Raw genomic sequence first — 14218 nt, forward strand, 5'->3', positions numbered from 1 at the left:
TCGTGAAAACCCCCAAAAAAAAAAAAAAAAAAAAAAAAAAAACAATTTGTAGTTTTGTACGTATTGATCTCTGATGAGTACCTAGGTACTTTTTTGTCCTAGCTTCTTCATAAAATAAATTAGAATTGTTGAACCCATTACAGTAAATTGTTTCATCTATGTACTTATCCTAAAGCCTATTTATTTGCTTTGCTTTTTGATTACAGAAATGGTGCTAAGTCCAACAGTAAACAGAGGCCTAAAACACAAGGTAAGTTTCTAACCAATAGAATTGAGCTTTTATTGGAGGGATAAATAGAGGGAGAGAGAGAGAGAGAAAGAGAGAGAGGATGTGAGAGTGTTAAAAAGAACGCATATAACACCTCCTAATAAAATTCATAAAAGTCAGGATGAATGAATGCCCTATAATTTTATTACTTTGACACATTGACTTCCACTGTCCCACTAAGAGACAAAGGTCTCATTTTCACAAACCCTCCTCTCCCTTAATTCCTGATTAGATTCCCAGTGGTCAAATATAATCGCCTGCGAATCAGAAGGTCATGGTTGAAATCCCAGTCAAGGCTGTAATTTTATGGTTGAAATTCTGACAATAACACCAAGTTTGTCCAGTAGCAGACTTAGGCTTGCACGCCAGAGGTTTCGGGTTCGATTCCATGCGGTGTCGAAGTTTTTCTGCTTTTTTTCTATAGGATTTCAGGGTGGACTTAGCAGCCATCAGGCTGTTATTCCTCTTTTGTCAAACTTCTATTAGCAACGTGTTAACTAAGGCAAAAGGTTAAAATAGCTTTCGATAGCATCCAAATATCACATGTATTGAAGGGAAACTAAACTTGTATCTTCTTCCTTCCCATCCTTCTCCTCCTCCTCCTCCTCCTCCTCCTCCTCCTCTTCTTCTTCTTCTTCTTCTTCTTCTTCTTCTTCTTCTTCTTCTTCCTCTTCTTTCTAGTTGTCTGAGCAGAGCACGTAAAGTTCATAGTCTCTCTCTCTCCCTCTTTCTGTCTGTCTCTCTTCTCTTCCTCCTTCTTTCTTCCTATTTCCTCTCACTGATTCTCTCTCACACACACTGTCTCCCTCTCCACTTTTACTATCTATCAAACATTATTGGAACGATATGTACAAGAAGAAGAAGAAGAAGAAGAAGAAGAAGAAGAAGAAGAAGAAGAAGAAGAAGGGGAAGTAAAAGAAGAGGAACCTGGAGAGGAAGAAGAGAAGTAGGAGGAGAAGCAGTTAAAAACGTATTAAATTTACAAGGATTTGCCCTCTGTAATAAAAGACATTGAAGGACACGCCCTAATATTCCCATTGTTATCAGAGAGGATGTAAAGAACAGTTTAATATTTTACTAGTTATCTTACAAATCCGGGAGTATCAGCGTTTAGCAGTGAACTTGAAACCCAACGAAAATCCATCCGATTGTTCAAATATTGTTTACAATCGGATATTTTATTGTTTAAATATTGTTTCTTGTGTGATTAAAAAGTTTCGTGTTAAAGGTGTATAGAAAAAATAAGTGAGTGCTTTGAGTTTTGTGACAACTTTTGGTGTACCATACTTATAATTTAATTAAAGTGATCGCTTTTAGCATTGAAACTCGGTGTTTTTTTTTTTTTTTAATTAACTGTTTTAGCTGTTTTTCAAATTAAAATCTCAACAATCTACCTCTTTTTTTTTTTTTTTTAATTAACTGTTTTTCCAATTAAAATGTCATGTTTCTCAACAATCTACCTCAGTACAATTTTCCTAATGTACATATACCTAGTTAATTTTTCCTAAAATGTCATAGTTAAATTTCTAGAAGTTGAGAAACTAAATAAAAATCGTACAGTATGAAATTTCCGTGCAGTTTCTCCTCATGCACGGAAAGTTCGGAAAATTCCGTGTCCAGTACGACTGCACCCGGGTCGGCCCGAAATTTGATCGGGCGATTTCGGAAGAAACGAGACGACACGAAGAAAGCCGAAAACTTGAAACGACAGCAGACGCAAAATCGGAAGCTGCGAGAAAAATATCGCATCAAGAAAAAGATCAAAGCTCTTAATAGTAAGTACTAAGTATGTAGGTATAGTAGGTACTTATGAATCTACCTAAATGAAAGAACGAAGTATGTTCTAAGTTTTAACTCGACGATTTTTCCTGTATTTTTTGTGCCTAAAAGATTAATTGTAGGTATTTCGGAATTTCCCTTCTTCTAAAGCTGGGTTCCCCTCTTTTTTCTACGGTTTTGTACAGGCGCTAGGCGCTATCAAGTGAAAAGAGGAGCGACCGGTGGCGTAGCGTCCATGTAGGGTGTGTATGGCGGCCATACACTTAAAATTTCAAATACCCTTTATTTTATGCAAATTTAATGTTCTCTTACAGCTTACAGCGAACTGTAGGTCAAGTAGTGTCCGAAAATTGGTCGGATTTTTTTTTTTTTTTTTTTTTTTTTTTTTTAAAGGTAAAAAATTTTTTTTTGCCGGGTTTTTTGGGTTACAGGGATACTGAGGGGTTTTCAAAGTTGAACAATTTATTTTGCTAGCCAGGATTATCAGGCATACTAATGCGAGTGTGGAACTGGGAAGGTAGGTACCTAGTACGTACCTACTTATACTTGTCTATGCCAATGCATGAATTATGTAGTATTGTAGTAATATGCATGGTGATGGAAATTAGTGCCCCACACGCCCTACACTTGAATTTAGACCACGCTACGCCACTGGGAGCGACGCCGTTTTTATGAAATTGATTCACCATAACTCCTAAATGGTTTGTCCGATTGAGATGAAATTTAGCAAACATCCATGTTTATCGTTTATCACTTTAAAGATATTTTGCTCATTCTTTTTAGGGCTCAATCAGGCCCATAAGGTTTTGTTTAGTTCCCTATTTCCGAGTGAACTCTGCAATTCGCTCTGAACCTCTAGTTTAATAAATTTCCATAAAAATAATCTCTATCCTAAAAAATAGTAGTACCTAGATAGGTCACCGTCCTGGGTTGCTATTGTTTGCAATTTTTCAAAACACGCGCATAAGGTTTTGTTTAGTTCCCTATTTCCGAGTGAACTCTACAATTCGCTCTGAACCTCTAGTTTAATAAATTTCGATAAAAATAATCTCTATCCTAAAAAATAGTAGTACCTAGATAGGTCACCGTCCTGGGTTGCTATTGTTTGCAATTTTTCAAAACACGCCCAAAATTCCATTCTCGTATTCCCATCACAGTGCACACAGCTCATGAATTCACAACAGACGAAAAAATGATATTGACGGACACATAATTTTCAGGATGAAACTGCAGGGCGTTATCATCTGCCTGGTCCAGTGATCCTAAATCCAACCTATTATGTTCATAGGTACCTAAATCCTACCCATTATGTGTTTAGCCTGTTAATGATCCTATAAACTGTAAAGCCAGTGTGCCATTACCCTATTGGCAATATTTTGAAGTGTCAACCAACTTCAGTGGTGCAGTTGTTAACGCGTTAGACTTAGGATCTGGAGGCTGGTGGTTCGAGTCCAATTCAAAGTCATAAAATTTATCTAGGTGTAATAATCGGGGAACGTGTGACAAGCATTTAAATATGCTTAACACAATTAAAAAGCTGTGGACACAGCTTTACACCTTAATGACCTTAAGGTGGGTTTTCACCAACGCGATTTTTGCCGCGCGACAGAGGTCGCGTTGGTGAAAATCCACCTTTAAAGGTACCTCTCCTATAATTGACACCCTAATACTCCTATGCGTGCATAGTAGTGAGTTCTAATCGATTTCTCACGCACCTAATTTTATAGATACCTACATTATAGAGGTACCTACGCATTTTTTTTTTTTCCTCTTCTTTCGGCATTGGCCTAAATTCCTGCCTCTCCATTTGGCCCAACCTTAGTGGTGCAGTTGTTAACGCGTTGTACTTTGGACTGGAGGTTGGTGGATCGAGTCCAAGTCAAAGTCATAAAATTTATCTAGGTGTAATAATCGGGGAACGTGTGACAAGCATTTAAATATGCTTAACGCAATTAAAAATTCCATTTTGAAGTGTCTTCTGGTTCTCTCATTTTCAAACATTATGTGTAAATCTGTGTCCACACAGACATAGTCTATCGACCATCGATCGACGAGGTGAATCTATGTCGAGGTAGCGTACGGTTTCAGTCGACGGTCGATCGTCGCGGTCGACTATGTGTGGACACAGCTTTACACCTTAATGACCTTATAGGTATCTCTCCTATAATGGACACCCTACTCGTATGCGTGCATAGTATAGTGAGTTTTAATCGATAGATTGAAGATTTCTGTAACGCTGAGATGCCTTCACCGGCGAAACTAGTCCATAAAATGAAAATGAAATAAAACCCAGAATATTTTACAAATAGTGAAGAAGTATATTACCTATATGTTTATCATTTCAACCTACCTAGAGTTTTAATCGATTTCTCACGCACCTGTAATTTTATAGATACATATAGGTACCTACGCATTTTTTTTTCCCCCTCTTCTTTCGGCATTGGCCTGAATTCCTGCCTATCCATTTGGCCAAATCATAATTCAATGCCAAAAAAAAAAAAAAAAAAAAAAAAAAAAAAAAAAAAAAAAAAAACCCCCCAATTTTTTCCCCTTTTTAGATCAATTTTTCAAAGGTTTGATAGAGGGTTTTTTTTTTTTTTTTTTTCAGAGGTTTGACAGAGGGAATTGTAACTGCTAGGGTCTTATCGTCCCGAAATCGAAGAGAGAAGGAAGACAGGATAGGAGAAAACCAGCCATTCCGAGAACGAACATTATCCCAGCAGGATAAAATCCGCCCCGGGCGGGAATCGAACCCGCGGCCTAGCGCTTACAAGGCAGACGCACTACCAACTAAGCTAACTAGGCTGGCTGTTGATACTTTTGAAAATGAATCAGTTTCTATTCTTTCTGCCTGTCTTTTTATGTGATGTTTTACTATAGGAATTTTTAATTGTGTTAAGCACACTTAACGATGCTTGTCAAAAACATCTTTCCCCAATTATTACACCTAGATAAATCTTATATTATAAGAACAAGTATCTTCTTATATTATAAGAACGAGATCCATTCACTCATTCACATTTCACATTTCATAGTTCACACACTGATCGCTCTATCTCTATACACTTAACGATGCTTGTCAAAAATATCGTTCCCCAATTATTACACCTAGATAAATCGTATGACTTGAATGAATTCTTGGACTCGAACCACCAACGTCTAGATCCAAAATCCAACGTTTTAACCACTGCACCACTGTGGTTGGTTCTACTTTATCTACTGTGTTAATATTAATTTTAAATCAGTAAATTGTCTTTATTGCTGCGTTTTCTATTGAGCAGTTTTTTCTATATTCCTATTAGGCTGTCGGCTTTCTCTGAAACCTCACCTGATCTATGTTCGGTACCTATCTGTTTTTTTTTTTTTTTTTTTTTTTTTTTTTTTTTTTTAAGGGGGGGGGGGGTTTTTTTTGCGGATTAAAAAAAAAAAAAAAAAACTTTTTTTTTTTTTTTTTACAGCGGGGACAGGTTTACTTGCAGCATGTATAACAAACAATGAAAACCCTTCTCGGTAATCAACAAAACATCAAACAAGTGATCAGTGTTCCATAGATCAAGTAGGAAGCCGGATCTGAAACCAAAATTGGAATCAAAATCATGGTCAATTTTCGAAACGGTTTCGTGTGCCAGTGCTGATTCGGTTTGTTTGATCTTACGGGAAAATTTGCTAGAACAATGGTGAAAATGTGTGAAATAACGAGTTAAGGTGTCTTTTTTTTTAGTATTTAAAGAAAAATCTGAATTATTTTTAAAATTGTTCGAACAACTAATAGGTACCTAGTCAAATGGTTCTTAAATAAGATTTCATGTTGGTTTCACATCCACTAAAATTTTATCACAAAACGTAATCTATTATTTTAGCTCCTGTCTCTTATTTTACAGTTTCATTAATAGAGTTGGTAATTTCGTTATTACCTCTAGGTGTTTAGTTTACCTAAGGATTTTTGAGTGACACTTTTGAACGTTCGTCATTTATTATTTTCAATAAAATTAGAATCTTTTTACTGTAGCCTCCTTTGTGGTGCCTCTTTTGCCTCATCCTTAGAGTACTTAAAGGCCTGTGGAGAGTGGAGTGATTTTTTAGTGCCAATTTTCTTTCTCTAAATGGTATCTTCATCATAAAGCTCCAATTTCCTCATAAAATTAGTGTCGATTTTGTCCATAAATTTATTTACTTTCCAATCTTCATTTATTTTTCATTTTTAAATAAAACTTCTACCCATGTATAACAAAAACTGAATTTGAGTGTGAGCGTTTCAAAATTGAACTGCTGGGAACCCCTTCTTCTTGTGCTCCTCAGGCCAACTCGAAAATTCAAAGACTGAAAATGAAGCTGACCTGAAGGAAGCTCCTACTGAACCTGAAGAAACCCCGGAGGAGTTTTCTACGGTGAAAAAGAAAGGTAAGAACATAATTTTATTATTGATATTCAAAACGTCACCATTGAGGTGTGCCCACAAATAGTTGACCAGCTTTCGATCGATGTCGCCTGAACCGTCCACACAGCCTCGACAATATAGATTTGATTTACCTCGTCGATCGACGGCATCGACTATGTTTGGACACACCTTAAGAGATCTATTGAATATAGAAAACTTAGAAAATTACATTTGTTTTTCTACACAATGTCGGAAATTTATATTTGTGTAGTCGTGTTTAGTTTTCCGGCTAGGGCTGATTGTTTACACAAAAGTACGAAACGAATGTCACTCAAACATCATTTATCATTGGAGCACCCTGCTAGATAATCTCAAGGCAATCGATCGACGGCATCAACTATGTTTGGACACACCTTAAGAGATCTATTGAATATACAAAACTTAGAAAATTACATTTGTTTTTCTACACAATGTCGGAAATTTATATTTGTGTAGTCGTGTTTAGTTTTCCGGCTAAGGGCTGATTGTTTACACAAAAGTACGAAACGAATGTCACTCAAACATCATTTATCATTGGAGCACCCTGCTAGATAGTCTCAAGGCACAAAATACTTCACACTTCACAGCTTGAATTTTCTACTCAGCGCAACACAATAACAAATTCGTACACCTTGCTAAAGGCACGTCCAGATCAACTTGATAACGATAGGGGTGGTAAGACTGGACATCCCTTAAGGGGTAATCTTAACTTGAGGACTAGTTTTCCTACTCATAAGCATTGGAAAAATAGCTCTCAAGTAACTTCTTACCCCTTGAGATATGTTTAGTGATATCAGTTTAATAGTGATAGATTCAATGGAGCATTACTAAGACCAAGAGGAATCTAAAAAACAAAGTCAAAAATTCGACTTGAAGGATACCTAACTAAAATTCTAAATTTGTAGCAATTACACCCAGTGATTCTAGGGGGGGGGGGGTTTCAAAATATCCATGAGTATTTTTGGCTTTGTGAAATCTTTTCGTTACTTCCTTCAAAGATTTGGGACTTAGGGACTTTATAAAGATCTGTGATATCGCTCCTGATAAATTTAATTCTGTTGTCAAATGGACATGTTTATGCTGATGTGGACAAGGCTTTTAACAGAAACTCCGTGACTCATTGAGTCGTGTAGTTTTTGGATGTGTGTCAACACGGCACAGAGCTCTAACTTAGTTCTCCACAAATAACACTTGATAGGTCTTCTAAAAAGATGTCATAGAGGAAATCATGACGTCATTAACGTGTTATTTATTGACGAAAAATGATAATTTATACTTTTATGTGTCTCTACAACAGATATGAACTAGAATATGAGGCATATCACACCCTTGCGAGAATACTCCCTACGTTTTGTTAATTTTTGATACTTCATTGATAAGTTGTAGTTGATGATTTTTCAAACTTACTACCTATTTTTTTCACCCTTTTTTTACTTTCTCATTTTCCCTTTCACTTCCTTGTGATTATTTTTTGTTTTGCCGAATATTTAGGGAGAAGAGGAAGAAGGAAACATAAAGTGAATCCAGAAATTTCAGAAGCAGGAGCATGTGAAGAACCATTCAAATTGAGAGACAATTCAGAAGAAACACTAAATAGAATAATGGGCATAACTGAACATAAGAACGAAGCAATAGAACATTCAACTGAGGGCAGTGTAAAAGCTGACGAAAGCGCAAACGAGGATGTAGATGAGTCATATCTGGTGATACCAGATATAGCAAACTACCCTGAATATTTGAATCCCTTCAATAATGACGAAGATGATATTGAGAAAAGAAAATCAAATGTAGTCAAAGTAACAGTCACTGAACTCGGTGAAAGCTCAAGATTTGAAACCGATGGCAGCATACATAGCTCGATGACAACTTTGACTGACGAGAGTGGTAGCAGTAGATCAAGGAGAAGGCGGAGGAGAAGGAAATTAAAAGTGCAAATAGGAAGTGTAGAGAACGTGCCTATTTCCACAGCACAGTATTTGGATAACGCAAAGAACAGTTCGGGTGATAGCGTTCTATCAAAGAAAGAGATAGTACAAGAAGTTGAATGTAAAAAAGAATCTTCTGAGGCTTTGAGTAGTCAAGTCCCCAGCAAAAATGATCACTATAATAATATAATCTGTAATAAGCCCACATACCTAAATATTTATTCATTGATCTGCAGAAGGCCTTACAGTAGGTACAAGTCTTACAACACTTGTGATTTCCAAGAAGCTAAAATAGTACCTGTTACCTGTTACATAAACAGTAAACTAAATAAATTTAAAGGCCAAATTTCTGCAGAAGGCCTTTGATTCATAAGGTCCAATAAAATTATCCTCAATTCCCTCTAAAAAAGCAGATAAGCTCAATTCTATTCCTATTTCCTAAAGATTTTGAGAGATCAGCTGTGTTATGGACCGTAAGCAAATGGTGTCTCCGCCTCCCACAATTTTAAAATTTCAACAAGGAGTACCTACTTATTCGCCACCCTGTAGGATTTATTACAAAAATTTGTAAGCACTCGTCAGAAGGAGAGAGGCCTACGATAAATTTTGGACCTGGCTTGTTTCGTTTATTTGCTTTCTTTCGAAATCGAAAAAAAAATCGAGCTATCTGTGGCGCTTCGTGACCTTCTCGAATGAAATCTGCCTGCTTTTCTTCTTTTTCTTCTTGATTTTTCATTTTCTTGAATGAGAACTCCCTAGGTGTTAAGATCATACATTCTAATTTTCTAATATTTATTAGAATAGCTACATCCTACATCAGACTTTACGGGTTTTTAGGCCATTCTCGAGATTACGCCCTATAGGTCGAAAAATATCATACGAAAGTCGAAAAATATCATACATATAATATATTTTCTGATCTGAATAATCTCTTGTTATTAATAATAAAATAATTATGCTATGAAGTAGACAAAGGTCTATGACATGGAGTTTCAGACAGCACAGAGCATGGTCAACTGCACATTTCTTTTTCACATTAAATTAAAATTCCTCAAACTAGATGTACATACGAGTATGTATGTCTGGTTGTCTGGGCATGAAAGAGCTCAAAATAAATAGGTACCTAGATAAAAAGGATTTTTTTATTTATTTAGGTATACCTGCCTAGGTTGTGACTTTCGGAAAAAAAAAAAATATTGAAAATTTATTTGAAACTTTGAAAGACATTGCTCAAGAATAAGAAGCGAAATTCCAGATCAACTGACCGTCTCCATCTAAATGTCAAAAGAAGCCCAATTGAATGAGGAAACATCAAATGCTCAAATCATCATTTCAGTTGAAGCATTTCTCAAAAACATATGAAAATTCAATAATGTTGAAATTTTCGGCTCGAATTGAAAGAATAATCCAATAATCCAAGAGAGAGCATCAGAAAGCATTATACTAAGAGTGGCGCCATACAGTTCAAACAAATCTCTCATAATTTCATTTTCTGTACAATTACCTATTTTCATCTATGTAATTTTTTTTGTATGTAAAAATCAAATTAATTACCTACAATAACATGTATGGTTTATGCCGTTATAATTTAGTTGGACATTGATTTGAGCAGTGACTACATGAGTTCATTGAACAAATGAACAATTTTGTTCTGCATAGATAGATTTAATTTTTTCATGCTGGATTGACCCAATTTCATTGAGCCATCTCTTATAAAATCCATTAAGAAATTCATCATCGGCGTTAAAAGTTAATTAACCAATTGGATGTTGTTGTTGGAGACTCTATTTTTGTTTTCTTTGAGTATTTTTTTTTTTTTATCTTGTCGTGCATTTTGATTGACAAAATGAGTTTTGTCATAGTAGTGTCTTGCATCTTATATCTGGGATGTTTTTGGAGTTTTGTCAGCACAGTTCGGACGTTACTTGTTGCTTACTAATCTAAAATGTTCGCTATTAATGGACGGAACACAGAGAAAGAAAGACGACCACAACAAGATGAAGGAGAAGAAGAATAAGGAGGGAAAAGAATAAGAACACAAGAAAATAAATAAAATCAATAAACAAAGAGAAGCCATAGAAAAGTCCGAGAATCAGGTACCTAAAACTCTAAACATAAATGACAACATAATATACAGAAAGACAAAAGAAAAGAATTGATAAACAAAGAGCTAGCCAAAGAAAATGACCAAGATAAGAACAGTATTGAAATCAAAATTTCGTAAAAAGGTAGAAAAGTTGTCAATCGAGCTGTCAAGAGTAGATAGAGTAGAAATGGGAAGACTTGGAGATTGACCTGTCAACTCTCAAGAGTAGACAGATAGTGGAAAATGAAAATTTAGAAATGGGACAAACATTTCACAAAGAAATGTATGGAAGAACACCGAAAGTTTCCCTCAAACCTTTCGAATTGCTGAGGAATCCATTGAAAATCTGATCCATGTACCAGAAAAGGGATTGGTCGTCATCATCTTGATCCTCGTTCATTTGACGGGACAACAAAAATCCGTTCAATACAGAATCGATTTCGATCAACAGACTACCACGATGGGAAACATGTCGGTGTTTAGATCTTCTGATAGGTTGAGGACCTGAGGAATGAATAGATGAGAGATGGATACAATTCCATTTTAAATTTAAAGAAAATCCAGTGTAAACTCTTGAAATTATTACCATTGTAGAAAGTAAGATTGTTGGTGTGTTTGATTGAAGACTTGTTAATTTTTCGAAGGTCTATTCTAATTTTATTGGACTGTATGAAAGTTAAATGTACGGAAAGTAATACCACGCTTTGCCAGGGCACTATTCCAATCATGAGATAAAAATCCGTTCAATACAGAATCGATTTCGATCAACAGACTACCACGATGGGAAACATGTCGGTGTTTAGATCTTCTGATAGGTTGAGGAGAAACACTAAATAGAATAATGGGCATAACTGAACATAAGAACGAAGCAATAGAACATTCAACTGAGGGCAGTGTAAAAGCTGACGAAAGCGCAAACGAGGATGTAGATGAGTCATATCTGGTGATACCAGATATAGCAAACTACCCTGAATATTTGAATCATCTATTTGCTTGCAATCTTTTTCTGTTTGGTTATTTTCTTCTGATCCTAGCACATCATTAGACTCTTTGGGATCATCTTTTTGCTCAGTTGAAGTAATATTTTCTATTGCCTTGTATTGTTCACAAACTTTTTCAGTTTTCATTGGGAGGATTAGAAATTTCATCAACTCTCTCTTCTTTATTACTGTTTTCTATATCACACTTTTTAGGGTGAGTTTGAGGATTTTCATCTATCTTTTCTTTTTTATATTGGTGTGCTATAGTTACACCAATATTTATGGGTGTGTTACTAACACTATCATCAGGGCTTTTCTTGATTTCATTGATTGGTAAGGTGAAGTTATTACTTTCTTTGCTCTCGTTGTCTAGAAAGTTTTTCATTTCACACGACCTTTCATCGTTTTGATAAGGAGGCAAATCATGTTCAGTGTGAATCCATTGTGGTCTAGTTGATTCATCTTTCACACTTTCTTCTGGTGGTGGGACTTGTTCGATAGTATTTTGGTCCACATTCACGACCGTTTTCTCTATGCTGTTCCTAACATTTATCAAATCTGGATAGTTGTTCGATAAATCAGCTTCAACATTCGGAGTAAAATCTTCATCACTGCCGTAGAGAGAAAAATTTGTATTGAGAATATCGAGACTTTCTGAGAAAAAAGCCTCTCGTTTCTTTTTTAGTGCTAATTTTCGATCAGTTTTAGGACTGTTCGTTGCAAGAATTTTGGCCCTTTGTGGTTTTTCCAAGTCTTTAATTTGAACAGTTTTAATTTCTTTTTTATAAGGTGGGTACATCTGTAGTTGTTCTTTTGACATGAGGTTCTGTTCTGCTAAATCCTTTGTCAAGGGCAAGTTGATTTTAGCTTCTTCATTGCTATTTTTATTATAATAGACTTTTTTGTTTTGTTCCCGTTCAAACTCAAGGGCTGAGTCATTTGTACTGTCTTCTTCATACACAATTTCAATATCATCAATTTCCTCAAGCGGTTTTCCTTGCCAGGAAATATCAATACCATTTCCATCAGATGATTCTGAATCCATCTCATTTATTAACGGAACTGGTTCATTTCCTTTCGATGTATTGTCATCCTCTACATCACTCACTTCAATGGCGCTAATTACTCTATTTCTTTCGCTATCACTAATGTCACTTGCTTCTTCTGTTATGACATCTAGATATCTACAACCAGGGACGCTAATGTAACAGGTTTCTGGCATTGATCTAACATTGTATTCTTTTTTGATAACAACTTCTTCATATGACTTTTGTCCCAAATTTTCCTCTAAATCATCAATATATTCCTCGACGCAAACATTGTCTGTTTCATCACCTTTTCCTGATTTATCTACTTCTGTGTCAATAGGGTGACACCTTCTGGCTTCTTCTCCCATCATAAGGTTATTCAACAAGTTTTGTAAAATTTCATCTTCTTCGAAACATACAACATCAGTATTCACCGTATTTTCATTTTTAGGGGACAGGTTATTGTAGTTCTGTGTATTATTTATGTCATTGGGTTTTAAATTTTCTACAGGCGAGTCTTCAAAAGTAAGCGTTTTATCTTCGTCATCAGATTCATCAAAGTATTCAAAATTTTCTTCTGCCTCTAATACAGATTGGTCTTTAGGTACAATTTCATTGTTACTTTCACCAACTGTGTTTGAAATTTCTTCAGATTTTTTTATTGTGTCTTTTGAAGTTATTTCGCATGGAGTTCTATTTTCATTACTATCTAAAGCATATATCACATGATTTTTTTGGTAACATGTTGATGTAATAAGATTATGATCATAAAGACAGCTGGGATTGACCGATAAATTTTGTGGTTTGATTTCCAAAATGTCTTTTCCTCCATTGTTAGGTTGGGTTACTGTAATATTTTTTAACCCGGAAGTCTCAGCAGTAAGATGAGTGATTGGCATTGGATCTTTGTGGACTGATTCCCTCTTGTCCACCTTAATTGTTTCACTGGTGCGGTAGGTAACTTCTACGCTGCCATGGTCTGCAGTGATACTTGCAGTTTCTTGTGATTGATGTGACTTTTTCTCTATAATTTCTTCATTATGTTCAATATCGTTGATATCATTTTCAGATGAGTAATTGGTATTGGATCTTTGTAAACTGATTCCCTCTTGTCTACCTTAATTGTTTCACTGGTGTGGTAGGTAACTCCTACGCTGCCATGGCCTGCAGTGATACTTGCAGTTTCTTGTGATTGATGTGACTTTTTCTCTATAATTTCTTCATTATGTTCAATATCGTTGATATCATTTTCATCATTGGGTTTTAAATTTTCTACAGGCGAGTCTTCAAAAGTAAGCGTTTTATCTTCGTCATCAGATTCATCAAAGTATACAAAATTTTCTTCTGCCTCTAATACAGATTGGTCTTTAGGTACAATTTCATTGTTACTTTCACCAACTGTGTTTGAATTTTTTTCAGAAAATATTGTGTCTTTTGAAGTTATTTCGCACGGAGTTCTATTTTCATTACTATCTAAAGCATATATCACATGATTTTTTTGGTAACATGTTGACGTAATAAGATTATGATCATAAAGACAGCTGGGATTGACCGTTAGATTTTGTGGTTTGATTTCCAAAATGTCTTTTCCTCCATTGTTAGGTTGGGTTACTGTAATATTTTTTAACCCGGAAGTCTCAGCAGTAAGATGAGTGATCGGCATTGGATCTTTGTAAACTGATTCCCTCTTGTCTACCTTAATTGTTTCACTGGTGTGGTAGGTAACTCCTACGCT

At 35.5% G+C, this 14218-nt stretch overlaps 1 protein-coding gene across 1 annotated transcript in view; it reads left to right on the forward strand.

Moving 5' to 3' along the window:
• LOC103507566 overlaps positions 1–14218 on the forward strand; it is a 115650-nt gene that overhangs the window by 29553 nt on the left and 71879 nt on the right. The window contains exon 4 of the mRNA XM_026822396.1: positions 6347–6448. Within this exon, the coding sequence (XP_026678197.1) occupies positions 6347–6448 (102 nt within the window). The remainder of the gene's footprint in view (positions 1–6346; positions 6449–14218) is intronic.

Source organism: Diaphorina citri, unplaced genomic scaffold (genome assembly GCF_000475195.1).
Source record: "Diaphorina citri unplaced genomic scaffold, Diaci psyllid genome assembly version 1.1 scaffold322, whole genome shotgun sequence".
NCBI classification, from domain to species: Eukaryota; Metazoa; Arthropoda; class Insecta; order Hemiptera; family Psyllidae; genus Diaphorina; species Diaphorina citri.